The 26,531-nt window shown below is 44.6% G+C and overlaps 4 protein-coding genes across 11 annotated transcripts; 3 read left to right on the plus strand and 1 right to left on the minus strand.

Moving 5' to 3' along the window:
- Positions 1-292: 292 nt before the first annotated feature.
- On the plus strand, positions 293-12,102 carry LOC101931431 (butyrophilin subfamily 1 member A1-like). Of its 8 annotated transcripts, none has more exons than XM_065561772.1 (8): positions 293-585; positions 1,706-1,783; positions 4,222-4,569; positions 4,959-5,237; positions 6,386-6,505; positions 6,915-6,935; positions 8,887-8,913; positions 10,138-12,102. In XM_065561772.1, the coding sequence occupies exons 1-8, from the start codon at positions 399-401 to the stop codon at positions 10,887-10,889; spliced, it is 1,812 nt and encodes a 603-aa protein (XP_065417844.1). In that variant the 5' UTR covers positions 293-398; the 3' UTR covers positions 10,890-12,102. The 8 variants fall into 8 exon arrangements, with proteins under 8 accessions (XP_065417844.1, XP_065417840.1, XP_065417860.1 ...); XM_065561768.1 differs by having other exon boundaries at positions 384-585; positions 4,959-5,285; XM_065561761.1 differs by having other exon boundaries at positions 398-633; positions 4,959-5,285.
- Positions 12,103-17,453: 5,351 nt separating this feature from the next.
- On the plus strand, positions 17,454-20,383 carry LOC101940972 (histone H2A.J). The gene is made up of 2 exons (XM_005308951.4): positions 17,454-17,951; positions 20,124-20,383. The coding sequence occupies exon 1, from the start codon at positions 17,547-17,549 to the stop codon at positions 17,934-17,936; it is 390 nt and encodes a 129-aa protein (XP_005309008.1). The 5' UTR covers positions 17,454-17,546; the 3' UTR covers positions 17,937-17,951; positions 20,124-20,383.
- LOC101940697 (histone H1) lies at positions 20,309-21,070 on the plus strand. The gene has a single exon (XM_005308950.4). It carries the CDS (start codon positions 20,347-20,349, stop codon positions 20,998-21,000), a length of 654 nt encoding a protein of 217 aa, XP_005309007.1. The 5' UTR covers positions 20,309-20,346; the 3' UTR covers positions 21,001-21,070.
- Positions 21,071-22,887: 1,817 nt separating this feature from the next.
- Positions 22,888-23,635, minus strand: LOC101940416 (histone H2B 8). The gene has a single exon (XM_042859746.2). It carries the CDS (start codon positions 23,321-23,323, stop codon positions 22,943-22,945), a length of 381 nt encoding a protein of 126 aa, XP_042715680.1. The 5' UTR covers positions 23,324-23,635; the 3' UTR covers positions 22,888-22,942.
- Positions 23,636-26,531: the final 2,896 nt, after the last annotated feature.

Below are 26,531 nucleotides of genomic sequence, written 5' to 3' on the forward strand. Positions count from 1 at the left end.
GGACAAACTGGAGAGAGTCCAGAGAAAAGAAAAAAAAAAGTAAGGTCTAGAAAACATGACCTATGAGGGAAGTAGCATCCTTTTACAAAAGCTGTTTCTTACAATCTATACGTATAAATAACGGCTACATATAGCACATTTCTACATGTAGCAATTCCACATATATTATAGTGCAAGAAACTGCTACCTGGCTGTAGGCCTTTGCTACATCGGGTAGCAGTTTACTACAATGGCAGTTTCTTACACTCCATTACGTATCGGTAGCACATTCCTACGCGGAGCAGTTTAATACACTACACCTGTGATTTAAAAGGGCTAGCGCAGCAGCAGCGTCCGGAGCCCCAGGCCCTTTATATCAACACGGGAGCCCTGGGCGGCTCGGAAGGGCTGGATGTGGGATGCTGAGCCCCTCCAGCCCCACCCCGCCCCTTCCGCCCGAGGCCCCGCCTAGTGTCCTGACTTGCTTTCACTCCTGCTTCCCTCCTCCATGGTGTGGGGCGCCTCGGCCCCCGGAGCGAGGGGAGAAGCGGGGCGCTGCAGCCGCGGCCCACGCAGACTTGGCTGGGCTTGGAAGAGGAACTGCAGGTGCGAGGGGGCTTCGCGGGGCGGCTCCCTGCAGCGGACACCACCGCAGCAAGGAAGGGGACGGGGCGGGGCCGGCTCGGAGAAGGGCGGGGTTGCAGCCCCGGGAGCGCAGCGCGGAGGGTGGGAGGGAATGGGGAGCGCGCTGCGGGGTGAGCTGAAGAGGGGCGGGACCGGGAGTCATCGGGCCGGTGGCTCCTTCCTGGACATGGCAGCGGTGAGCTCAGGTCTGTAAGCGCTGGGGGTGCCCTGCTCCCTCCCATCCCGCTGGGCCTTCTGCTGTGCGCCTGTGGTAAGGCACTTCAGCGTCACTGCAGGCAGCACCTGGCCTTTGTAGGTGACTATTACTTGTTAGAAATCCCATCATGGGCCAGGAGCCAGGGGTGCTGGGACAGTTTGTATAGTGGGGGTGCTGGTGTAACGCGCTCAGCTCCTGGCTGTGTTCTGTCCCATCTAGTTACATGGAGAGAGATGAATGAGTTTGCTCTACAGCCTTAGCTAACAGCCAGTGGCTCTTAGCTAAGGCTGTAGTGAAAACTCATTTCATCTTTCTCTAAGTGGTCTTGGTGCCAGTAGATGGGACAGAACACCACAGCCTGTCAAGTGGTGTGGATAGAGGTCAGGGGGGTAGTCACAGGACTGGGAGCAGGGGTGTTGGATGGGGTGGGGTCCTGCAGGACCTGTTGGGGGTGAGGGTGTGTATAGGGGTTGGGGGACTGTCAGGGGACTGGGAGTGGGGGTGTGGATAAGGGGTAGGTCCTGGGTGGTGGATAAGGGGTAGGGGGTCCTGGGATGGGGCGGTTGGATGGGTCAGGGGTTCTGGGATGGGAAGTGGGAGGGGGCAAATAGGGGGTGAGGGCCAGGCTGTTTGGGGAGGCACAGCCTTCCCTACCCGGTCCTCCATACAGTTTTGCAACCCCAATGTGGCCCTCAGGCCAAAAAGTTTGCCCATCCCTGGACTAGACTATAAACTCCTAATTCTCCCACCATAGCCTGAAAAATGTAGTTTGAACCTCATTATTTTCACCTGGCAGAAAGTGTGGTTTGATTTGTGAATGTTCTCCAGACCCATCCCCCGGAATTTTCTGAACATTGGTGTGAACTCTTCTGTTTTGTGTTTTAGGGGTTATGGAACTGTCTGCCAGGAGTGGGCTCTGGGCCTTTGCCTTCTTCTGCCATGTAGGAATCCTGGTCTCCTCAGGTAAGCAGGATCTTGACCTGAATCCCAAGTCACAACCTTCTCTCTGATCTTTACCTTAGCCACGTGGTGGGAGAAGGGGCCACTTCTACCCACGAACCATGTGAACAGAATCACAACAGCGCCACCAAGGCAGGTGGGAGGGAACGAGGAGTGAATTCACATAGAAATAGGGGTTGTTCATGAGACGGCTCTTGCACTGCTGTACGGTTTGAATGGCAGCACTGCATAAGAGCAGAAGTCCAGGGAAGAAAGGAAAAGAGGAAAATAATTTGATCCACATCATGAAGGGCAGTAGAAGAATGGAAGTGAATAATTATAGAGCACAGGCCCTTTGGGTTAAGGAGGAGGCTAATAGTAAAATTTTTGGGGTGGGATTGAAGCGATTAAAGAGTCCTGGAGGATAGGAAATCAAGGCCACTTGCTCAGGCAATTTAGAGACAAAGGGGAAAAAGGAGATGAAGTAGGGATAGCTCAGTGGTTTGAGCATTGGCCTGCTAAACCCAGGGTTGTGAGTTCAGTCTTTGAGGGGGCCACTTAGGGATCTGGGGCAAAAATCAGTACTTGGTCGTCCTAGTGAAGGCAGGGGGCTGGACTCGATGACCTTTCAAGGTCCTTTCCAGTTCTAGGAGATGGGATATCTCCATTATTTCTTGGTTGGTGAAATAGAAGGAAGGTTTCTTAGGGCTATGGAGAGCAAAGAAGAAAGGAGCTGTAGGAGAAAGAGAGGTTGTAAACAAGCGATCCGGGGGGTGGGAGGTGATTTTTTTTTAAATGTATTTCTACCAGAATGGGAGTGGAAGGGATAATTTTCCTTGCATATATTTATTTAGGTGAAACAAACAAGCAAACAAAACCCACAAAAACATAAAACAATATACACTTCTACCCTGATATAACGTGACCCGATATAACATGAATTTGGATATAATGCAGTAAAGCAGTGCTCTGGGGGGTGGGGCTGCGTGCTCCGGCGGATCAAAGCAAGTTCAATATAACGCGGTTTCACCTATAACGCAGTAAGATTTTTTTTTTTTTTTTGGCTCCCGAGGACAGCGTTATATTGGGATAGGTGTACTATGTTAGGCGTATCAAGTGGTGGTGTAAGATATCAAGAACTAAAGCTGATCAAACTGTTTGTCCCTAATGTAGGTCCCTTTCTGATCAGATCCATGCATCAATCCTGTTCTGTAGTAAGGTTGAAGCAAATAACGTACATGCAAACAAACTTTTGACAATTTGTTGTGTGATTGGTCGCTTAACTCACATGCTATTGTTATTGCCTACTGATGTTGCGAATGAACTCTTTGCATGGGAGAATAATAAATGGCTGGTAAATAACCAGTAACACACCTCTACTGTGAATTTTCCGATGAGTGCTCACTTATGTTAAAATTCATGACACTTCAGGCTTCACAAACATTTTCGCAAATGCCTGGCACTTGTTTGAGTACTCGTGATTGACTGAATTTTACCCCATGAATATAAATGGCCCAAACTCTGTGCTTTTATTCCTGAAAATCAGTAGTGAATGAATTTTCTCAATATTTCTCCATCTTTATCAAGAACCTTAATTCTTTACCAATCGCCCATTCACCTCGCACCTGGACATAGATCATAAACACACCTGGCTCAGGAATCACATGGCTTATAGTATTGTTGGATTTGGGCTATGGAGCCTTTTACTCCTAGGACATTAGTTCCAAATTGGGATGATGAGGTGGGAGTGAATTTGACAGAGGATCACCCAATAATTTTACTCCATGTATCTCCTAAATGGGACAGAGAGGACATTTCCCTGTTCACCTGTCATTGTGAGTCTCTTAAATCAAGACAGGTGCTGAATGGAGTCTCTAGGAAATGTTTGCAGATACAGGGCTCGATCCTGAGAAGTGCTATGTGCACTTGCTGGGGGATTGTCCAGTGCTCTTGGCTCCCCATTTTAGGATTGGGGCATACTGGTTAATGTGGCTGGGTTGGAGAGACACGTTAGTGAGCAGGAAATCTGCCTGGACCATGGTAGTGGTAACAGATGGTGAGAGTTGTGAGTGGTGATGTATGGGCTGTTGACAGTGATGCTGGGTAGGGCTGGTGGTAAGCAATTCTAGTATTTTCAGGTTATTATGCCATGTTCTTTCCCAGTGCTATCAGATTTAAAAGGAGTAGCTCCCACTCTACCTGCTGGATGCTTGGGTTGCCCAGGATGCTCCTCTGCATGATTTCCCCCTGTGTACTGATGGTCATAGTCTCCTTTGTCACTCTGTTGGAGTTTAGGTTTTTGGTGATGAAGATGGTTGGTAGTAATAGCGAGGAGAACTACAGTGATGGGAATGCAGATGGTTATAATCCAGAATGTGGTGTAGGTGGGGTTTGGCGATGTTGGAACTGAATAGACAATAAGGTGCTGGTGTAATTAATACCTTTCATGATATCCCTTTCAGAAAGCTTTACCCTGAAAGGATCAGATTCTCCAGTGATTGCCACAGTTGGCACAGATGTCATCCTTCCATGCCAACTTTCAGCTAGGACCGATGCCAAACAGATGGAAGTGAGATGGCATAGCAGTGAGATTCCTGGCCTAACACATCATTATGTAAATGGGCAGGATGCCCCGCAGAAGCAGAACTCACACTACCGGGGAAGGACAGAGCTGTTCAAGGAGGAGCTTCCCAATGGCAATGTCTCTCTACTGTTAAAGAAGGTTCAGGTGGCAGATGGAGGCAGCTATGTCTGCTTTGTTGGCAACAAATTGAATTATTTGGAAGGCCTTGTGGAGTTAAAGGTTGGAGGTAAAGTAGGCTCTTGTTGTCAATGAATTGCTTTTCTGTTTTAGCAGGTGACATGTCCTTCACTTACATGTATCCCCCGCAAACACACACACATTTTCCTCTGGCATTCTTTTGTTTCATTTCAAATCTCTGCCAGATACCTAAGCAGTTATTATCCACCTCTAGTCACCCAGATGCCATGGCAGCTGGCAGCAGTTACTGAGAGGCCTTGGTGACTGGCTGTGGCTACAGAGGGCCATGATGTTCCTCTGATGGATACACATTATCATAGAGCATCAATGCACATGTTAATGATACCAACATGATGAATCCTTTCCCTCCCAATGGGAACAAAGTAATGGTGTTTCCATGTCGAGTAAGCTAATATTGCTTTGTTTGCTTTGACACAGCTGTTGGCACAGGCCCCACAATCTCTGTGCACCGTTCCCAGGACCAGGCAGTGACACTCACTTGCAGTTCAGAAGAGTGGTATCCGGAACCAGCAATACTTTGGACCGACAGGCATGGTCAAAGACAGAACTCAACTATGTCATCTGTAAAAGATGTTCAAGGTCTACACAATATTCACAGTCACGTGGATGTGAAAGATAACAAGAACCAGGTCTTGGTGTGTCAGCTCCAAAGCAACTTCTGGGACCAGACAAGACAGTCGGCGCTGCAACTTTCCAGTAAGGCTATCCTGTTCCAAAGAGTTTGTCTGGGCAGTAGAAGACTGGGTAATGGTTTGCCGGACATAAATGGTTGGACATAAATGGTTAGGGCAGGACAGAACCACAGAAAGCAGGAGCTTTACAGTGTGCCTTCTTGGAATTTCTAGTCCCTCTGAACATCTCCTCCTCTTTATTTTCTATATAGCATTTAAAAATGCATAGTATCGTATGTTGTAGCTGGGGCTTATGGTGGATGAGGGAATCTAGATGAGATGCTTGTAGTTTGGAGGATCCCAGTAGGATTCATGGAGGATGGGGGCTTTAGAGCTGCTTGTGGAGCAGGGGTGGGCAAACTTTTTGGCCCGAGGGCCACATTGGGGTTGCAAAAGTATATGGAGGGCCGGGTAGGAAAGGCTGTGCCTCCCCCAAACAACCTGGCCCTCGCCCCCATCCGAAGCCTCCCACTTCCCGCCCCCTGACTGTCCCCCTCAGAACCCCTGACCCATCCTAACCCCACCCTGCTCCTTGTCCCCTAACCGCACCCAGGACCCCACCCCATCCAGCCCCCCCTGCTACCTCTCCCCTGACTGCCCCGACCCCTATCCACACCCCTGCTCCTTGACAGGCCCCCCGGGACCGCACGCCTATCCAACCCCCACTGTTCCCCATCCCCTGACCCCTATCCACACACCCCGTCCCCTGACTGCCCCCCCAGAATCTCGCCCCATCCAACTGCTCCATGTCCCCTGACTGCCCCCTGGGATCCCTGCCCCTTATCCAACCCCCCGACCACCTTACCATGACGCTCAGATAAGCATGTCTGGCAGCCTCGCCTCCCGGCCGGAGCCAAACACGCTGCAGCTCTGCTCAGCAGGAGCGTGCAACCCCTCGCCCAGAGCTCTGCCTGCGCGGCGGTGTGGCTGCGGGTGAGGGGAGACAGCGGGGGAGGGGCCGGGGGCTAGCCTCCCTGGCTGGGAGCTCAAGGGCCGGGCAGGACGGTCCCGTGAGCAAGATGTGGCTCCTGGGCCATAGTTTGCCCACCTCTGGAATGGAGTGTCTTAAATGTGGACACATGGCATGAAGAATATCAGTGAGACACCCTGAGACTCCTTCCAATTTTAAAGTTATTTTCTTCCTGAACTAACAACCCACTCCTTTCATTTCAGGTGATTTATTCCCATATGATAAACATCCATATGTAGTCACCACAGTAATATTATGTCTATCGCTCGTTATATTGGGTGTGGTTACAGGCTTCATATTCAAAACAGAGAGAGAATCCAAAGGTACGTTCCTGGTCCTTTCCCAGTGTAGAATATTCTCCATAGAGAAATGCATCCTGAGATAGAGATTAAAAGCAATAAATAGGTAGGGAATGTGTGATGGGACAGAAACATCAATAAGATACAAATGTTACTATTTTCAACTCCTGTGACTGATTGGTTCTGCCTCTTGGCCCTGAGAATTTCCTCTGTTACATTTAGCTTTCCCGGGCTCTTATTTTTACCAACATTTTATCCTATTTTGCTGAAGTAGATCTCTGTGGGAAGGAGACCCTTTGATCATGGGAATGTAGCGTCAACTCAGGATGAGGGTATTGCGTAGGTTGGCTCAGGATGGACACATTGATGTAGGTATAATACCAGTTGATGGTCTCTTCTTTGCACATTCCTCTCTTCTCTTTTCTTCCCTCAGGAAAGCTTCAGATTGCAAAAGGTATGTAATTTGTTTTTCTAGAATGGACTCCTTTGATCTCTCTCTGCATCTTCCTCTTTTCATTACTGTTTGTCTCTCCCAGTCCCTGCTGTTCTATCATGTTCGTCTGTGTTTCTCTCTCAGGAGCCTGAGGATTTGTTCAGAAGGATAATTCTGTCTCTTCACTGATGGGTGTGCACCCCCCTCTTGGGTTGTTGAGTGAGACAGTTGGTGATTCTCCTTTTCAGTGTGGGATAACTGTTATAACTTATAACATGTTCAAGTTCACTAATGTTTTACACATGCCCTGCTGGCACACGCCCCAACCACACATGGAACACACAGGTATCCTGGGTATTGCTGGCTGTGACTGGATTTCTATGATCCTGTCTTTCTGATGTTAGATTTTTGGACCTGCTTTAGTGACTCCATAGTTAAGGTTCCAAGACAGTTGTCATTATAAGCCAATTTTTGACCTTTGTCTATAATTTCCTTAAAGCAAACAAAACCCAAACTTACTTTCTTCTTGAAATTTGGCATGTGTGATCTCATAGCATGAAGAGGTGTTTTTTATTTATAATTTTGAAAGTTTGAGGTTAATCTGAGAAGGCAGTTTGGGGAATCTGAGACTTTGATTTGAGTGATGACTGGTGTTCTAATTTTTGAAAAATCTAACTTTATGTATCTCACTGTGATCTAGAAACAGCAGATTTCTTATTCTCTAGTTTTTAGTGACCTCTATCAGACCTTAGAAAGTCCACTCAGGGGGGTGCATGTGCAAGGGGAGGATATGTACTTCTCCCCATGCTTTCTTGACTTCTCTGTTCTTCGTGCTCCTAAATACTCCTCCATAGGAGTTCCCCAAAAATGGGGGGCCTCCTTCTGGCATATGTCAAAGTGCTCGGTAATAGTGGGCAAAGTGCATGCTGGATAAAGGGAGGGGGAGGACTTTGACGGCAGGGGAAATGGCAGCATGCTGAAAAAGGCATTTCTTCCAACCTGCTACCTGAGTTCCATGGAAGAGACATGGGGAGTGAAGGACTCCTTCTCTGGTTGCTTCCTGCTGCTCCCTGGTTTGGTCTCCAGAACTTCCTATCAGCTTGACAGATGTGAACATTCCATTCTGGAGAACTTATTTAAAATATCAAATTAAAGTAATCTTTGGTCCTGTGCACTAGATCTCAACTAACTGAATTCAGTAAACTATGTTTTATCTTCCTGCCTTGTTCTGTTTTCTTGCTAGATAATACACAGGTATAGATATCTGTCTATATTAAACTCTAAGCACCTATGGACATTTTTTTTTAAGTGAGTATTTAAAGTTAAGTTTCTAAGCTCATATTTAAATAGCAAACTAAGAGGCCCAATTTTTCAAAAGTACTGACCACCCAGCAGCTCCCATTGATTTCACTGAAGCTGCTGGGTATAAATCACTTTAGAAAGTCAGAGTCCTGTGGCACCTTTAAGACTAACAGAAGTATTGGAGCATAAGCTTTCGTGGGTGAATACCCACTTCGTCAGACATGCATCTGACAGAGTGGGTATTTACCCACGAAAGCTTATGCTCCAATACTTCTGTTAGCCTTAAAGGTGCCACAGGACTCTCTCTGCTTTTTACAGATCCAGACTAACACGGCTACCCCTCTGATACTTTAGAAAGTCAGGTAATTTATTTTAGGTATTTCAGTGTGTATATAGGTGGAGTCTAAGTGTAAGTATGAACTTTTGGAGTTGGCCCTCTTTTTTTTTTTTTTTTTTTTTTTTTAAAAGGTGTCACAACCAATGAACTCCTTGTCTGGTTCATTTCAAATCTGGCAGAAGAATTCTATCTCAGTGACATACCTAACTTACCAGTTTTGAGACTGCTAGTTCTTTTTCTGTGGATTGTAAGAGGAGTGTCCCAATCTGGTTTATAGTGCAAACTCCGTTAACTTTGGTATTCTTTCCTAACTTCCCTTGTTTCACATTTCAGAGCTATTGAAGGCCCGAAACTCAGTTGGTGAGTAACCAAAAAAAGTTACTTCAGGATCTCAGTGAAATTACCTCCTTTTTAGTCCAGCATCACATTCTGAAGGTCTGTCCTCTGCTCCGTGTACTTGAAGAACTTACCTCAGTAATGGAGGTGGACAAGCTAAATCCAGTGTCTTGCCCTCTTGCTGGAGAGGAATGATTATTCAAAGAATGGGTGGGAGGGAACTATAAAAAGGAGAGGAACTGGTGAGCCTTCCTGAAAGCTGTAGCTCAGTCATAGTCTGTCACCACTGCGTCAAATTCCTTTTTCTTATTATTGGGTTTCTTGGGGACCTGACTAGACCTCATTGCAGGGGGATAAATCCACATGAAAGTTAGTAGTTATGCGAAATCATTGGAGTTACTCTAATTTACATTGGTGTCACTGAGAGCAGAGTTTGTGTGTGAAATTGGACAGTACCTCCCAGAGTGACCTAAAGGGAGTCTCGGCCAATCAAAGTGTGATTTTTTTTTTTTTTTTTTTCTTCCCCGCCCCCTCCCCCCCTGAAAATTGTGTTTGTAAAAACAGTCCAGTGGGATTCCATAGTTATTGTCTGTCAAGAATTTCCACAGGAAATTTGCTTAATTTACAAATAAAAAGATACCTTTTCAGCCACCAGTTATAAAACACAATCTGGGCTCTGAAAGTCCAGCTAGGGTCTTTCCTGCAACCTGAGTGTCTCCAAATTTAAGCCATCACTGACACCTGTGCAACCCCCATTCAGTGCATTTGGCCAGGTGTAACTGAGATTTAATGAAGACTTCTGTTAATAAACTACAAGAAGGAATGGAATCTAGATAAGAGAGTTATCTGTGTGGCACTCACAGGTAAAACTCTGCAAATCTGCAGTTATCCGCTTTATATCCGCCAACCACGTTTGCGGATCACAGATGCAGATACAAATTTTGTATGTGCGCAGAGCTTTACTCACAGGAGCAAGAAGCAGTATTTTAGTCAGTAAAGTAAGCAGATATAATTTTGGATACACTCAGGGCACAGCTCTGGTGAGTAAGAAGAAACAATGTTTACTATAATATGTTTCTACTCTGAAAATTATTTAAGGCTATAGAGGGACCTCAGGGAATCAGGAAGACAGGTAGTGAATGTAGGGGATGCTTCTATGAATTGGGTGATGTAGGAAGTGAAAGATCACCCATGTGTGTGTGGGTTTTTTTTTTTTTTACCCCCATGTGTCTCCATTTAACTGTACAGTGCAAATCAGATTGGATCCTAAAACAGCCCATCCCAACCTTCATATTTCATCGGATTGCCTACGTGTAAACCACACTGACCAGAAGCAAGAGGTGACAGATACTCCGGAGAGATTTGATGGATGGGCCTGCGTGCTAGGATCTGAAACCCTCAGAGCTGAGAGAGAATATTACTGGGAAGTGTATGTGGGAAATAAGACAGACTGGGATCTTGGGGTAACAAACGGGAAGGCTAATAGGAAAGGCTGGCAAGATTTGAAGCCAGAGAATGGGTACTGGGGGATACGATTTTTTAACAATACTGATTATATAGCCTTAGTGGATCCTCCAGTTAAACTAAGACTTGGTAAACAGTCTAAAGTAGTTGGGGTTCTCTTGGATGGTAAGGCTCAGAGGTTAAATTTCTATGATGTTTCAGAAATGTCTCACATCTACACTTTTACCCTGAATTCCTCTCTGGATGTATACCCCTATTTCTGTCCTGGTCTGAACAAAAATGGGAAAAACAAAGACCCTCTCCAACTTTGCTTTCCCTCTCATGGCTTCTGTGACCTCATGTCTTCAACTTCCATTCCTTCATCTCCTACCCCCACATTGGAGCTCTTGGGTGGCAATAATGGAAAGGATGTGGCTGCAGAACACTCCAGCCTCAACAACGATGCTGCTGCCACCCTTCCATTTCTACCCCAGGCTCCTTTCGTACAGAAGCAGGAGCCAACCCCTCTATATGGCAATATGCACAAATGTGGATAGGTTCTGAGTTAGTTCTTAGTTTTGGACTGTGGGGTTTATCCCGACTGCATTTCCTTGGGGGAATTTACATGCCCAAGTCCCAGGGGTTTAAGCCCTGCAAATCCTGCAACAAGCCCATGCCAATGGGCGACACCCCCGATGCTTGTTTAAAGTGTTGGGGGGAGGCTTACCAAGCAGACAAGTGCAGGATTTGTAAGGGGTTTTGCCCCAGAACAAAAAAGGAGCAAGATTTTCACCTCAAGCAGCTCCTTTGTGGAGGCTGCATTCAGACCACAACCTCCAGCGGCGTGGCAAGACCTGGGACTGACCTCATTGGTGCACAGTGCCCCGGTGGCAGTGGTGGAAGCAGCACCGTGGAAGGACGCTGGCAGAGGCCCCCGGCACCGCCGCTCCCCAGTGCCAAAGCCAGCGGGATTGACCCAGCACTGCTCCTACTCCTTGGCCCAGAAGCAGCACCGGAAGCAAGGGAGGGGTGGATCTCTGTCCCAGAGACCCACCTGTGATGTTGCATGCCATATGTTTTATGGAAATATGCTTGAATGTAAATATGATGTAACTGGAATATGCTTTATGCACAAGGTCTCTTGTAAGTATCATTACAAAGCTTACGATCTACTTGGTGTGTTCATCCTATTTTTTTGGATGTATTATGTCTATGTCTGGAGTTAAGAGAATAAACTATAAACTTGTATTACTGATGTAAACATGTTAAGTGGAAGCTATTAAGGGTGCTTCAGAATCAATGAACTGTGAAGGGGTTTGTTTACCTGCAAGCCTTCCTATGTGCATCTTCAAGCTACTAGGTAATGAAGAAGGAGGTCTTATAGTGACATGTGATCATGTCACCTGAACCAGAATCGATCTTAAACCTGGTGCTTTTCCATTTAGAAGGAGGGGTGGGGATCTAGAGAGATGAAAAGATTCATGCCTTGTGCCAAAGCTAGAAAAGGGGGTGAAATGGAACAAAGGGGGCTGCTAGTCATGAGAAATCCCCTAGTTACCACCTGAGCTGGAACTAACGAAGGGAAAGGATTAGGCCCAAACTAGAAAGGAGTCTGGTCTGTGAAAGAAGCTTATTGGAACATCTCTAAGGGTGAGATTTAGGTGTATTCAGTTTCTTAATGTATTAGGTTTAGACTTGCCTGCTTTGTTTTATTTTGCTTGGTAACTTACTTTTTTCTATCTGTTACTACTTTAAACCACTTAAATCCTACTTTTGATACTTAATAACATCACTTTTGTTTATTAATTAACCCAGAGTAAGTGATTAATACCTGGGGAAGCAAACAGCTGTGCATATCTTTCTATCAGTGATGTAGAGGGTGGACAATTTGAGTTTACCCTGTATAAGCTTTATACAGAGTAAAATGAATTTATTGGGGGTTTGGAGCCCACTGGGAGCTAGGTGTTTGGGTGCTAGAAACACAAGTACTTGCTGAGCTGTTTTCAGTTAAGTCTGCAGCTTTGGGGGGGTGGTTCAGACGCTGGGTCTGTAGTGGAGCAGGCTACCCTGTCTGGCTCAACAAGACAGGGTTCTGGAGTCCCAAGTCACCAGAGAAAATAGGCTCAGAGGTAGTTTCAGCACATCAGGTGGCAGTCCCAAGGGGGTGTCTGTGACCAAACCCATCACACCACCGGCCAGTGGGGCGTGTCCCACAGAGGAGCATCCAGTGTCCAAGTGGTTGGAGACGGCACTGTCGACTTCGGCCTCACAGGGGGGACTGTTGAGTCCGGTGCTGTTGGACTCCATGGCCCAGGTCATCAAGGAGGTGGAATTGCCATCCATTCCAGACACCTTTGAGGCCATGAGGGACCTCATTGCCATGACAGCGCTGAGGTCGCCCACCCTTTGGGCCAAGCCTCTGTTACCGCATCACATGGCACCGTCTCAAGGCAAACTGGTGATGCTCCATCCCTCGGCTGATGGTGTCCCAGCACCACTCGGAGTCCCGGCGCTGATCACAATCACGGCACCCGTTGAACTTGCAGCACCGCTCCAGGTTGCACCAGTGCTCCCGCTCATGACTCCGATCCCCATTGGGTAGCAGGTCCTGCTCCCGACACTGGTCATCCCGGCACTGATTAGTAACCCCCCACAGATCCAGAGTGTGGCACCGCTCCCCACCCTCACGGCACCGCTCACCAGGCCAGCTCTGCTTGGCACCACCCTGGCCATCGTGGTCTTGGTCCCTGTCTTCAGGCTTGGAAACAAGGTCTAGATACTCGGAATGGGGCTGGCACTGGTTGGGCCGGGGAAGGCCTGAGGTGGGAGCCGGGCTGTGGCCGGCGCAGTGGCGGAGACCAGTGCAGTGGCCATTTTGGACCCCATGGACCCTAAAGGTTCCCGCTTGGCAACCTCTGAACAGCATGTGCAGGAGGCTTTAGCTAGTCGCCCCATCCCTAGGGGTGCCAAGGAGGTACTGTTTCTCACCCCCCACAGAACCAACCCCAGTTCCTGAGCCTGATCCAGGTTTGCCTGGCCCAGTCAGCGAGACAGGATGGGAGCTCCCTAGAGAGCAAGAGGGTCAGGAGGACCCTATTCCCCCATTGGCCTCCTTGTCTTCCTCCCCGGATGTGGCGGTTGCCAGCAGCTCTGTCTCGGGACTGTCCCCCATAGACAGCCACACCCCCAGGATCTCCTTCGCAGGGTGGTGCAAAACATGGGCCTGCAGGCCGAGGAGGTGGTGGAGTGGTCAACATCCTGGCTCTGGAAAGCCAATTGAGGGTGGTTCTACCCCTCATTAAGACTATACAGGCTAATGCTAAGACCATTTGGTAGACCCTGGCCTCCATCCCTCCCACTGTGAAGGGCGTGGAGAGAAGTATTTCATCCCATCTAAGCGGTAAGGATACCTCTTCACACACCCACAGCCTTACTCGGGGGTGGTGGCTGCAGTGAACGAGAAGAAAAGGAAGGGCAACAAGCCCCAGCACCTAAGTCCAAGGACACCAAGCGCCTGGACTTATTTGGGGTCAAAGTGTACTCTAAGGGGGGGTGCAACTCAGGATTGCCAACCAGCAGGCAACTCTGAGTAGATACAGCTTCAACTCCTGGAACTCGATGCTCGAATTTAAGGTGCTGGTTCCAACTGGAGCTATAGTGGAGGAGGACAAGGCAGTGGCACAGGCCCTTTTACAGGCCTCACTGGATGCTGCAGACTCAGTGGTGCCCACCTTGTCCTCCAGTATCGCCATGAGGCATAGCTCATGGCTGCAGCCTCAGGACTCCTGCCTGAGGTTCAACAGACAATGCAGGCCTACCTTTTGATGGGGCAGGTCTGTTCGCAGAGAAGACTGACACTAGGCTCCACAGCCTAAAGGACTCCAGGGCTACCATGAAATCCTTGGGTATGCACAGCCCGGTAACCCAACGCAAACATTTCAGGCCTCAGCAGCAATCCTATCCTCCTTGGGTGAGGCAGGATTTTTATAGGAGAAAGGGTAGGAATGGCCTGGCCCTTCTAACCCCCTGTCTGAACCAGGGCTCAACTAAACCATCGTCGGGTTCCAAACAGGCCCTTTGAAGGGGTGCCCGAGGACGGTGCACCAGCCTCACTTCCGCATCCTTCCCCGTCCTTTTTGAATCATTTGTTCCACTTCTACCATGCTTGGTCCCAAATAACTTTGGACTGCTGGGTCCTCCGTATGGTGGCAGTGGGATATTCTTTCCAGTTCTGCTCCTACTCTCCCTCTTCAGGGACCCCTCTCACGAGCAACTCCTTATCCAGGAGGTGCAGGCACTCCTTGGTATGGGAGCAGTGAAGGAGGTTCCTCAGTAGCATGTCTCCTTTCTCTACCAGCTATGCTATTTACCAGTTATTTAATATATTACAAGTCAAAATCTCCCACTCATCACATTTCCTCCTCCCCCATATCTCCTTTAGTGTATCCCAAGTCCCTGTTTAAAAAAAAAAAAGTATTTGCTATCTTCCTAAATAGTCAGCATTTTAGAGCTATGTAAGGGGGGAAGGAATGCATTACAAAGCTGAGGAGTACTTATGGAGAATGTCCTCCCAAACTCCTTATCTTATAGACCAACAGATCTCCAGCTTGAATGCCTCCTCTGTTCTCAGTTGCAGTAACATGACATCAGAGAGAAATGATCCCTCATAAAGGGAGGTGCCTGTCCTTTTAAGGCTTCATTACAACAAACAGAAACTTCACGTCAAGGTGTATAGGCCACCAGTGCAAAACTGGAACACTGGTGTCATGTGCGCATTGTGAATTAACCTGCTTAACAATTGAGTTACCACAATCTGCACAAGTTTCAGTTCACAAATGGATTTAAGGTGTAGCCCTATGGAGAGTGCATTGGAAAAGTCCATCTAAAAGGTGCCCAAAGCATGGGTTATGGAAGGGAGGTCTGCATGTAAAAGGTCACAACTAGAGCTGTATGAGAATGGGATTTTCTGTTCTAGTAACAACCCATGGACTAGATTCAGATAGGAAAACAAAATAGAACAGCCAACCAACCAGCCAAAATCACCTCAAACCAAAACTTCCTGGCCACTGCCACTATTTGGTCATCTTAATGTGGCTGGACATCTAACAATGGTTTTCTTGGGCATATAGGGAAATGGGCAGTGACGTCAATGTACTGTTTAATTCATGAAAGTTACTAATAAAACCATCAGTTTCCACCTCAAATATAGGATGGGATGCTCACCCTTGTTTGTGTTACTGAGATCTGGCTGGCTGAAACAAATAGTGATTTGGCATAGCTCTGTCCAACAGCATAGTCACTTCAAATTAATTTGCTGAAGGGCCAGGGAAGGGGAATGGCTTTACTATTTGAATTAGACCTTGGGATTAGGGGTGTTTCACTCTGAAGGTGGATTCATTGAGGTGTTTGAGAGTACTTTGAGAGTTTCAGGACAAATTTAATTTAAGAATTACATACTATCCCCTTCTGACCCTCAGGATTTCAATCAAATCTAATTGAGTTGTTTACAGGCCCGAGGAAGTTGCAAATTATTAATCATTATTTAAAATGCATTGTGTGGTAGCATCTAAACACCTCAGTCAGGCCATGTCCCCATTGTGATAAACATATCAGAAATGACAGTCTCTTTCTCAAAGACCATTACTGTGCTCAGTAATTTCACTATCTGTGCTGCTGCTAACTTTTATATGTTGCTCTTAAACCACATATGGTAGCTTCCATAACAATGAAGATCCTCTCCCAGGTGGTTTCTGACTCAGATTTGGTTGATGGCTAATATTCATGGTGGGACTGGAAATATTGAATACAGGGGGTAACAGTGATGACATCTTTATCATGGGCAGATCATTACAACTGGGCTGAGGTTAGGGTCTCTGTTTGCTCCAACTTGAGGTGCTGCACCTGTTTAATGATTCTCTTTTAGGGTCAGATTTTGATAGCCTTACACCTGGACAAGTCCTACTGAAGTCAATTGGACTTGTATAGTTAGATATTTTTCATTTTGTCTAATGGTATCACAAAGTGTTCCTCAGACAGATAGACCATAAGGGCCTGCTCCAGGCCAATGCAGCAAGCAGGTGCTTGGGGCGGCCAACAGCAAGGGGCGGCACGTCCAACTCTTCCGCAGCAATTCGGCGGCAGGTCCCTCACTCCCTCTCGGAGCAAAGGACTAGCTGCCGAAGAACGAAGCGGCGGTAGAGCTGCTGCCGAATTGCCGCCGATCACAATCATGGCTTTTTTTTTTCCCTTCCTGCTTGGGGCGGCAAAAACGCTAGAGCCGGTCCTGTAGACCGTATTAGGTTCCAGAACATACAAAGGGATAATATTGTCTAGCCTTGACCAGTGTAAAACTTAACCTGGATGATTTGTTTCCAGAGTAACATACTCTTATTTGGTTATTTATTTAAAAAAAAAACATTCCTAAAAAGATATACATGATTGCTATTGACGACAAATTGTTTACACTTCTTCTAAATAGCTGTACAATTTGCTACCAAAGAATGGCTACTGAGCTTTCCTCACAACAATGGTATTTTGACTGTATAAGTTTTAGATAGAGATATTTTCAGCCAATAAAATAAAATACATGCTAAGTGTGAAATTATACTTGGATCTTTTGGTAAGATGTTAAAAAGACATTAATTATCCCCTTTTTATTCACGTGGGTGTAAGCAACAAACTAAATACAAGTATCTCATTTATGGCAAGATTCATGCAGGGGAGAAAAAACATTCTACTCTGTTCTTTTAATCATGCTTGAATCAATTTTATAATTAACTAAATATCCCACCACACCGATGTGGAAGGACCAGTTATTACTTCTGCAGCCAGAAAAGCATTAAAATATTCTAGGAGATACATATTCAAAGTACACGCTGTAAAAGAAGATCCTCACGTTTACAAAGACAGGTTAATCAATTGTCACTACTGAGGGAAATGTGGATGGAGCAAGACAGCCTCTGGGAAATGCAGGAAGGGAAGGGGGCGTGGAGGGAGGAAAGGTGAAACTAGAGGCACTACTGCCTAGCCATTGGTCAGATTCAGATCCGCATCACCATTGGTTGAACAGACCATGTTAATTTTTTAGCCAATCACAAATTACATTAGCAGTCATACGGACAGGATAAAAGGACAGAAATTGGGGCGCTATTACGCGGCCTGGGTAGCTTTATAACATTGTGCGTTTGGTAGTTGTTACTAGAGAGCGGATTACGATGTCAGGCCGAGGAAAGCAGGGCGGTAAGGTGCGAGCTAAGGCAAAGTCTCGTTCTTCGCGGGCTGGGCTGCAGTTCCCGGTGGGCCGTGTGCACCGCCTGCTCCGCAAAGGCAATTACGCTGAGCGGGTGGGTGCCGGAGCCCCGGTCTATATGGCCGCGGTGCTGGAGTATCTGACCGCTGAAATTCTGGAGCTAGCTGGCAACGCTGCTCGCGATAACAAGAAAACCAGGATCATCCCCCGTCACCTGCAGCTCGCCATCCGTAACGACGAGGAGCTCAACAAACTGCTTGGGAAAGTCACGATCGCTCAAGGGGGTGTTTTGCCTAATATCCAGGCTGTGCTGTTGCCCAAGAAAACCGAAAGTCATAAAGCCAAAAGCAAATGAAACTGACCAAGAAAGGTGAACACTTCAACTTCAGTACTAACCAAAGGCTCTTTTCAGAGCCACCTACTGTCTCATGAAAAGAGTTGCATGTCCTCAAACAGAAGGAGCAGCCCTGTTTGTTAAATAGAAAACTCCCCATTTAGTATGGGTCGTCAAAAAAAAAAAAAAAAAAAAAAAAAAAAAAAACATTTATTAGTGATTCTCTTCTCCCCCTCTCCTCCATTACTTTTCATGAGTAATGGAAGCCCCTTCGGGGGAGGGGAAACCAGGCATCAAGCCTTTGTTTTTCCAGGTTCCATAAATCTCGATGGGGCAAAACAGATTATATAGTAAACCAACGAGAAAAATAAATACTAATTCAATAGAAATAAGTGATTATGGTGAATTCTATGTTGAATCCATCCTGTTTGACTATATAATTTTTTTTAATGTTGCTGTGACAAATAACAATTTTATCCAAGTTATCTCATCTGCCTTGGTTTTTTTATGCTCATATTTAAAGAACTGTCTCCCAAATACTGATTGGTCCATTTGAACCCAAAATAATAGTGAAACCCTAATTCCTTTAAAAGGGGGTTTCAAATTCCTTAGTTACATAGAACAGTTTTTAACACGTTTAATTTCGAATATATATAACACATACTGTCTAACCCCATTTCCTCTGTAGTTTGGATACATTAAGGTTTGTGGGAGATTGAGGATATTGCCAGGTACTGATTGGTTAATTTGATATAACAAAAGAGATTTCGTCCCCATTTATGATTAGATGTTGCATATGAAACTGGTCTGTCGGTTCAAAAATGTCACAAATGGAAGGAAAAAGTAACAGGAAAAATACTTTTTAAAATGGCTACTCTTGATTTAAACTCTAACCTAATATATAGTACCATTAGGAATCACTTGTAACAACACAAGGTAAAACCTGTGATTTATTAAAGGGATGCGCCCTTGCCAATTATGGGAGAGCTCTGCATTTGATTTAATAATAAGGGAATGTTTTCTTCTGTTTCTTTCCCTGTGTGTGTTAGCGTTATTCTATAATTTTGTTCTCAAAATTTGCATCAAGCCTTTCTATCTTGTAAGAGAGATTTGTGTGATTATTTCTATTTTAAATTGTTTCTCATTAATATAAACCCATCACTAATTGAACAATAATGTGTAATATGCAATGTTCTAGTCCTAAAGCAGTGGTTCTTACACTTTTGTACTGGTGACCCCTTTCACACAGCCTCTGAGTGCGACCCCCCCCCCCCTTATACATTAAAAACACTTTTTAATATATTTAACACCATTATAAATGCTGGGGGCAAAGCAGGGTTTGGGGTGGAGGCTGACAGCTCACGACCCCCCATGTACTAATCTCGTGACCCCCTGAGGGGTCCCGACCCCCAGTTTGAGAACCCCTATGACCTAGAGCAAAGATAAAGGTCAGTGACAATTTGCCCAAGTTTGTAATGTACAAGAATGAAAAGACTTTAGCAATAGCCATGCCCTTTAGACAATGGATTAGGATTTCAAAAATTGGTTACTGGATCAGTTCAGAAACGCAGTGTTGAGTTAATGAATGTTAATATTTTCTTCATAATCTAATAAAACCTCGCCAATAATTCTTCCACCTGAAGTTACTATGACCTTGTCTATTAGGATAATGAATGTTCCTGTAACACAGGAATAAGAGAACTAGCAGCTCTGTATTGTACACAGGGCAGCACACTACGAACTGCTCTGCTTTAACAAGTCATCCACTTTTGGGGCACAAACAGTCCCTCACGGGACTTCAATCTGCTCCTCGCATTGTTCCATGGTTTGCTAATTTAACATTTCATGTTTTAAGGAGGGTAAAAGATTTTGGTCAAAGAAGCTAATTTCTAATCCATATTCAACGCTCAGGGACGAGTTTGTGTTACTTCCTTCTCTTTGAAATCAATTTACTATGAAAACATTGATTCAAATTTCTGGCTTTGAGCCTTGATTGGGAGAAGACCCTTTAAAGAATAACATTTCATTACTTTGGAAATTTCATTGTACACGGTGCAGTTTTTATTTAGAAGGAAAAACAAAAGTTTCTCTCTCCCGAGGTCTCTCCAGGTCCAGGACTCGCGGTTTATTGATTCTTTTAAAACTCACCTTTTGTTTCTCCAACGGGAAACTCTACTGAATGAAAATACCCTCTTTCCCCTTCCACAGGCTATAAAGTGGGGGTGATTTGGTGGCGGATATACTGCAAAAAACACACTTTTTTGACTTCCAAGAAACACAAACTGAACGGGAAGAAGAGTACTTTCTGGCTTGCAGCTGGGCGGGCTCTTTAACGCACCAATCACAGAGTAGCTGTTCTCTATAAATACCAGGCATCTGACCTACTCTAGCCCAATTGTTTTCTTCTGATTCGTAGGGAACGTCTGCTAGAATGTCGGAAACGGCGCCTGTTGCCACTCCTGCTGTGTCCGCTCCTGGGGCAAAAACCTCTGCTAAAAAGCCGAAGAAGGCGGCAGGAGGCTCAAAAGCCCGCAAGGCTTCGGGTCCCAGCGTGACCGAGCTGATCACCAAGGCGGTGTCCGCTTCCAAGGAGCGCAAAGGGCTCTCCTTGGCCGCTCTTAAGAAGGCTCTGGCCGCCGGAGGGTACGATGTGGAGAAGAACAACAGCCGCATCAAGTTAGGACTGAAGAGCCTGGTGAGCAAAGGCACCTTGGTACAGACCAAAGGTACTGGTGCTTCTGGTTCCTTCAAACTCAACAAGAAGCCTGGCGAGATCAAGGAAAAGGTACCTAAGAAAAAGCCAGCGGCAAAGCCTAAGAAACCAGTTGCTAAGAAGCCCGCCAGCGCCGCCAAGAAACCCAAAAAAGCTGCGGCGGTGAAAAAGAGCCCGAAGAAAGCCAAGAAACCAGCGGCTTCCGCGGCTAAGAAAGCGGCCAAGAGCCCGAAAAAGGCCAAACCCGCCAAGCCTAAAAAGGCAGCTAAGAGCCCGGCTAAGGCCAAGGCGGTGAAGCCCAAGGCTGCCAAGCCCAAACCAACCAAACCTAAAGCAGGAAAGGCTAAGAAGGCAGCGCCCAAAAAGAAGTAAAGCGGCTTGAAAAGGAAAATAGAGTCTAACTCGTGCAAACAAACCCAACGGCTCTTTTAAGAGCCACCCACCTTTTCCAAAAGAAGCTGAAACACTCGTGCATTCACCGTAACAGCAGTAACAAATCCTTTCCCCTTTGTGACGAAATGGTGAAAGATTACAAAGTAACTTTTAAAAAGTTATTTTGTCGTTTTGAGGGAAGCTAAGAGGAAATATTTTGTGGATACTAAGTATCAGGGGGTAGCCGTGTTAGTCTGTATCTACAAAAGCAACAAGGAGTCTGGTGGCACCTTAAAGACTAACAGATTTATTTGGGCATAAGCTTTCGTGGGTAAAAACCTCACTTCCTATGCATCTGAAGTGAGGTTTTTTACCCACGAAAGCTTATGCCCAAATAAATCTGTTAGTGTTTAAGGTGCCTCCAGCCTCCTTGTTGTTTTTGTGGATACTGTTTCTAATAGTTCCTCTTGGGAATACTTTCCCCCCTCCCCTGGTACGCTTTAAGTGGTGCTCAGGTCATTCTTTGTTCTGCCTACATACAGAGGGGGACGAGATCTAGTGTGGGGACAAAGAGTAAATGTTTGGCTTAGAAACAATTACCTGACTGGCTGCGGGAAGCAGAACTAAATTGGTGGAGGGTTTGAAAAGCCCGCGCTGTGCAAGGATTGGTCCGTCTCCCGCCCGGATTTAAAGCCGGGCATCCTGCGCTGACATACACGTTTAAAATCTGAACACGTATCTTGATGGGCGGAGGGTGCATGTGAGTCTTCCGTAGTTCTGTTTTCACCGTTGACTAATATACAGCGTGGTTAGCCTTTATCTTTTATTATTCGCTCTCGCTACCAATAACCGCCCTAGTGCGTTAGCTATACCTTCTCCCGCTCAATACCTATGCCCGTCTAGTTAATATTAGAAGATCAAAACCGATATTGATGTAGTGAACCATCCTGCTATTTATTAATTTAAATTATTTATTAAGAGGACATGTCGGGTAAAGAACCTTAGAATACCAAGGTTTTCAACACAGAAATTACGTATCACTGCACAACTGACTCAATCGAAGGTCACATCCACCACACAGATGATGAAATCCCTAATACGTGCAATGCAGGCGTCCTTTCGGGAACAGTACACATTTACTGCACGGCATATGCTTTTCACTGTGATACTCTAGACACGTTTCCTCAGTCGGGATTTACAACTGTTTAGCGTGCCTTGCAAGGATATTCTTTTCAGTAGTAGTGAGAACAGCTCCCCCCAAATTTTTCTAACGCTCAAAGATGGCGAAAACAGTCTCTGTGCATTAGCTATAACTTTCAGAAAGTTATGAAACGGAGGACAATAGAATGTTTTGTTGGGCATACATAGTATCAAGTGAAACATTCTCTAAGTTAAATCTATATTAGGAGCTCTAATCAAAGCTATAGAGATTAAAAGTATCCTGATTTTTTTTAACCTGCTCACAAGGCTCTGGGGAGTTCCTCATATCAGGAACTGTAGGAAAATGAAATGTAGTAAGTCAAGTCAGTTTAGACTTCAAATACCTTATTCTTATCCTTACTTACCTGCTCTACAGTATTTCCACTACGATACACACTAGAGACTCAGATCAAACACAAACCTATAGCGCTAGACTTCGTGCTCCTTGGCGAGGGATGGGGGTGACTTTTAGAAGGGAAGTTGGAGTACTCTTTAAAGCAATACATTTAAACCATCCTATTTTAACCACCAAAGAAAATTAGTAACTGAAGTAGAGCAAATAAAGCTTTAGTTTGTAGTGAAGTTCTATTTAGGGTTTGTCTGAAAAGGAACTCCTATTTTTCCTATACACTAGCTATTATGTGTAGATAGAAATAAAATAGTAATACAGCTCCTTCATTGAGAAGGTGGGTGGCTCTTAAAAGAGCCTTTGGGTTATAGCTGAAAAAAAAGTTTTGAAAGTTTACTTGGAACTAGTGTACTTGGTGACAGCCTTGGTGCCCTCAGACACCGCATGTTTGGCCAGCTCCCCCGGCAAAAGCAGGCGCACAGCGGTCTGGATCTCCCGAGAAGTGATGGTTGAGCGCTTGTTGTAATGCGCCAGGCGAGACGCTTCCCCAGCGATACGTTCGAAGATGTCGTTTACAAAGGAGTTCATGATCCCCATGGCTTTAGAGGAGATACCGGTGTCAGGATGAACTTGCTTCAATACCTTGTACACGTAGATAGAGTAACTCTCCTTCCTCGTCTTTCTCCTTTTCTTATCCCCTTTCTTCTGAGTCTTGGTCACAGCTTTCTTAGACCCCTTTTTAGGGGCAGGGGCAGATTTTGCCGGCTCTGGCATGGTAGCAGTTTGCGTTCGCAGTATAACTCAAGAACAATAACATACTGATAGCACAGCTGCCCTAGTATTTATAGGGAGCGTATGCAAATGAGTAGCTTTTGCTGTCTGACTTCCTATTTGATACAAGAAACAAATGGTGTCAGCACCGGCACATTGGTCAGCTTCAGATACCATGTCACCATTGGTTGTTGGGTTTTTTTCAGCCAATCAAAAAGCAATTTACCAACAATAGTTGGAAGCAGTACTTGCAAATGTTTCACTCTAGGTGCAATCCCAAATAGCTTTTAAAACTGTAAAGCTATAGCCAAAGTCGAATTCAGTAATGGCTTATAGCTGTTTATATTATGGGGGGGACACAAATCCCTGTAGACGCTACTCTCAGGCCCCTAGGATCATTGGAGTCTACTCCTAAATTGTAATTAAACTAAAAAAAATATCAGGATCTTTATCTATTAAAGGTACAAATCATATAAGTGCACCCTAAATAGTGAAAAGTCATTATAAAGTTCCATATATATTTATCAATATTCTCGAGGTTAAATTAATGCAGTCTACAGATTACTTTTTAAAATTATGTTTCCATCTCTCCTCCCCCACTCTATCCTTAATACTTGCTAGTGGGATCCAAAATTCACCTTGATTCTTTCCTTGTTTGTCATCATTAGTAATTATATGTTCTTACAGGCCAAATCTGTGGCTTCAGTTGTAGCTGCACATCCCCCTTGTAGGCTCATGAAATCACACAGTTATAACTGTGATCAGAATTTGGAGATGAGGTAGCACAAGAGCAATTAAGGAAATAATTTGGACTGTGCCGTATTCATTATTGTTGATGATCGTTGAGAAGAAAAAACAAAACTATAAAAACAGTTTTTCAGAATGAATGATGAATTTAAAGTAGTGGCAGTTGGCTTAAAAAAATTGTAAATTGAACAAATCTGATGTGGAAATATTTGAGATGCAATAAATATGGACATCCTGTATAAGAACAATAGGTGAAGGTTAAAATTACAAAATGATACCATAATGAGGACCACAGGGGTCTGCCTGTGTGCAACTCATTGCAGGACCAACAAGCCAGGGAATATCTGGCTCTATTGAAGTCAATGAGTTTTTGGCTTTGACTTCAATGGGGCCAGAATTTCACCTCTCATCCTGCAAAGACAAAATGCTTAATGATATGCTTTCCTATTGACTTCTTGTGATTGAAATTAAATATATCCCATGTGCTTTCAGGATACTGGCTTAGTTAGCTCACACTTGGTATTTTCTTTTGTTTTACATGAACTGTGTGTGTCACATAAAACAAAGTTAATTTCAGGACCTCTATATATTACTAATCAAAATGTAAATGTATTTATTGACATCTAACCAGGGTAGCTGTGATAATAAAAATAACGTGTAAATTCAACATTGAATAATAATATTATTATGAATAAGAAAATGTAATGATTTAATACAATAATCAAAGTATCTTCAAAGAGGACATCTATATTTTTATTATGGAATTGTGGGGAGTTGATTTTATACAAATATATATTCTTTAATGAGTCATTCTAAACCAGTTGGGTCTAGTTGGGTGTTGTTATCCTACACTTTCAAATCCAAAGGTTAGAGCTATTCCAATTTTCAGTCAAGTGCTGTAGCAATAGGTTAGTCTATTTTATCGACTTTCTCTACATTATGAATTATGCTTAAATTGCTTAATAAAACCCACTGCTGTTTGGTTCATTTGTTTACATTTAGCAAACAGAAACTGCAGTGATCTAACATTATTACTGGACTATGCAAATTTTCGTTTCTTCCACCCAAGTTTTCTAGAAAACTGTTTTTTCCTTAACCACAGTAAATGCTCATTGCCTAGAGATCATTTTTCACTTGACCAGAGCTCAAAGAGCCGGGAAGCATGTTCATGATGCAGTCATTTAAAGGAAGCAGGGGTTTGTCAAAATCACTCACCTATAGCCTAACTCATTTCCAGCTGAACTGATTAGAAAGGGATTTTTATTACCAGTTACTGCAGTTAGGCCACACCTCAGTGCTTCTGAGGAAAATCCCACCCTAAAATCCTTAAGTGATGTTATCAAACCAATATGGAGTGAAAAATCTATTTACAAACTGAGGTTACTATTTCCATCACCTTTCTTTTTTTAAATTTATATAGTTTACAACATCTATTAGGATTTTCTAGAACTTCATCCTGAAAACATTTGTGTTTAATTTTCATATAAATAATACCATTTACTTCATAAAGCTTTTTGTTTAGTGCCTTGTTTTGAAAGAGAATTTAAAGATATATCATAAATGTGTCTGAGGAAGGCATTATGTGGTGATACCACCCAAAATTGTAAGAAATGCTGAGAAACATAACTTCTGCCTCTTAAATTAAGGGCTGAGAAAGCTTCTGTGAAAGTTTTCTGCTGATGCAAGGAAAACCGGAACAACAAGATTAAAAATTAGAAAATGCACAAAGAAAATGTGATGCTAACAAATTATATGACAAATATATTTTATTTTAAAAAACAAATTTATGGGACACCCATCTCCACCTCTGGTTATATTTACTTCTATGTTTATACTGTAAACTCTTAGGAATTATATAAATAATCCATCACTATTTTGATGATCTGTAAATATTAAATACATTTTTTAATGAAATCACTATTTTCAAAGATGAAAGACAAGTGCAATTTAACAAAGAAAACCAACACGAAAACCAAGCAAGCAAGCAAACAAACGTCCCTGGGCTCTTTATATAACCAATACTATATAATAATAAGGCAATAAATCCCCTCCCCAACTCTTTCTACTCCACTTTTTTTTAAATTACTCTTCTAGGTCACATTGTTGCAACTGGAAAAGAACAAATGGGGGAGGGGGAATCAACAACAACAACAACAAAAAAGCAGAGATAAAGAAAAGTAAAAGTGCTGTATATTTCATGACTGATTTTAAGAAAATCATTATCTGTGATTTATGGTGATCAGCAGCCAAATGCTACTCTGGGAGTGGGCCCAGTTTGCCACCCCCCTCACCTGTGGGGTGGGTTTTACCTTGTGTGACTGCCTTGCTGTGCCAAACTAGTTGGTTCATGCCCTGGGCCCATCATTGCTCCAGCAGGGCAGTGTGGTGGCTGGACTGATCACCCTGATCTGGAGCTCGGTCTGACACTCCTTAGCTTGGTTCTTGCTTCTAGTACAGAGTCCCC

This window comes from Chrysemys picta, chromosome 1 (assembly GCF_011386835.1).
Source record: "Chrysemys picta bellii isolate R12L10 chromosome 1, ASM1138683v2, whole genome shotgun sequence".
NCBI classification, from domain to species: Eukaryota; Metazoa; Chordata; order Testudines; family Emydidae; genus Chrysemys; species Chrysemys picta.

Excerpts from the sequence above, each read along its gene's own strand:
- LOC101931431 (XM_065561761.1), top strand. The coding sequence starts at position 399 with ATGCTGAGCCCCTCCAGCCCCACCCCGCCCCTTCCGCCCGAGGCCCCG. Across the intron at positions 5,286-6,385 it reads TCTGGGCAGTAGAAGACTGG|GTGATTTATTCCCATATGAT; the intron begins GTAATGGTTTGC and ends CTTTCATTTCAG. Across the intron at positions 6,506-6,914 it reads AACAGAGAGAGAATCCAAAG|GAAAGCTTCAGATTGCAAAA; the intron begins GTACGTTCCTGG and ends TTCTTCCCTCAG.
- LOC101940416 (XM_042859746.2), bottom strand. The coding sequence starts at position 23,323 with ATGCCAGAGCCGGCAAAATCTGCCCCTGCCCCTAAAAAGGGGTCTAAG.
- LOC101940697 (XM_005308950.4), top strand. The coding sequence starts at position 20,347 with ATGTCGGAAACGGCGCCTGTTGCCACTCCTGCTGTGTCCGCTCCTGGG.
- LOC101940972 (XM_005308951.4), top strand. The coding sequence starts at position 17,547 with ATGTCAGGCCGAGGAAAGCAGGGCGGTAAGGTGCGAGCTAAGGCAAAG.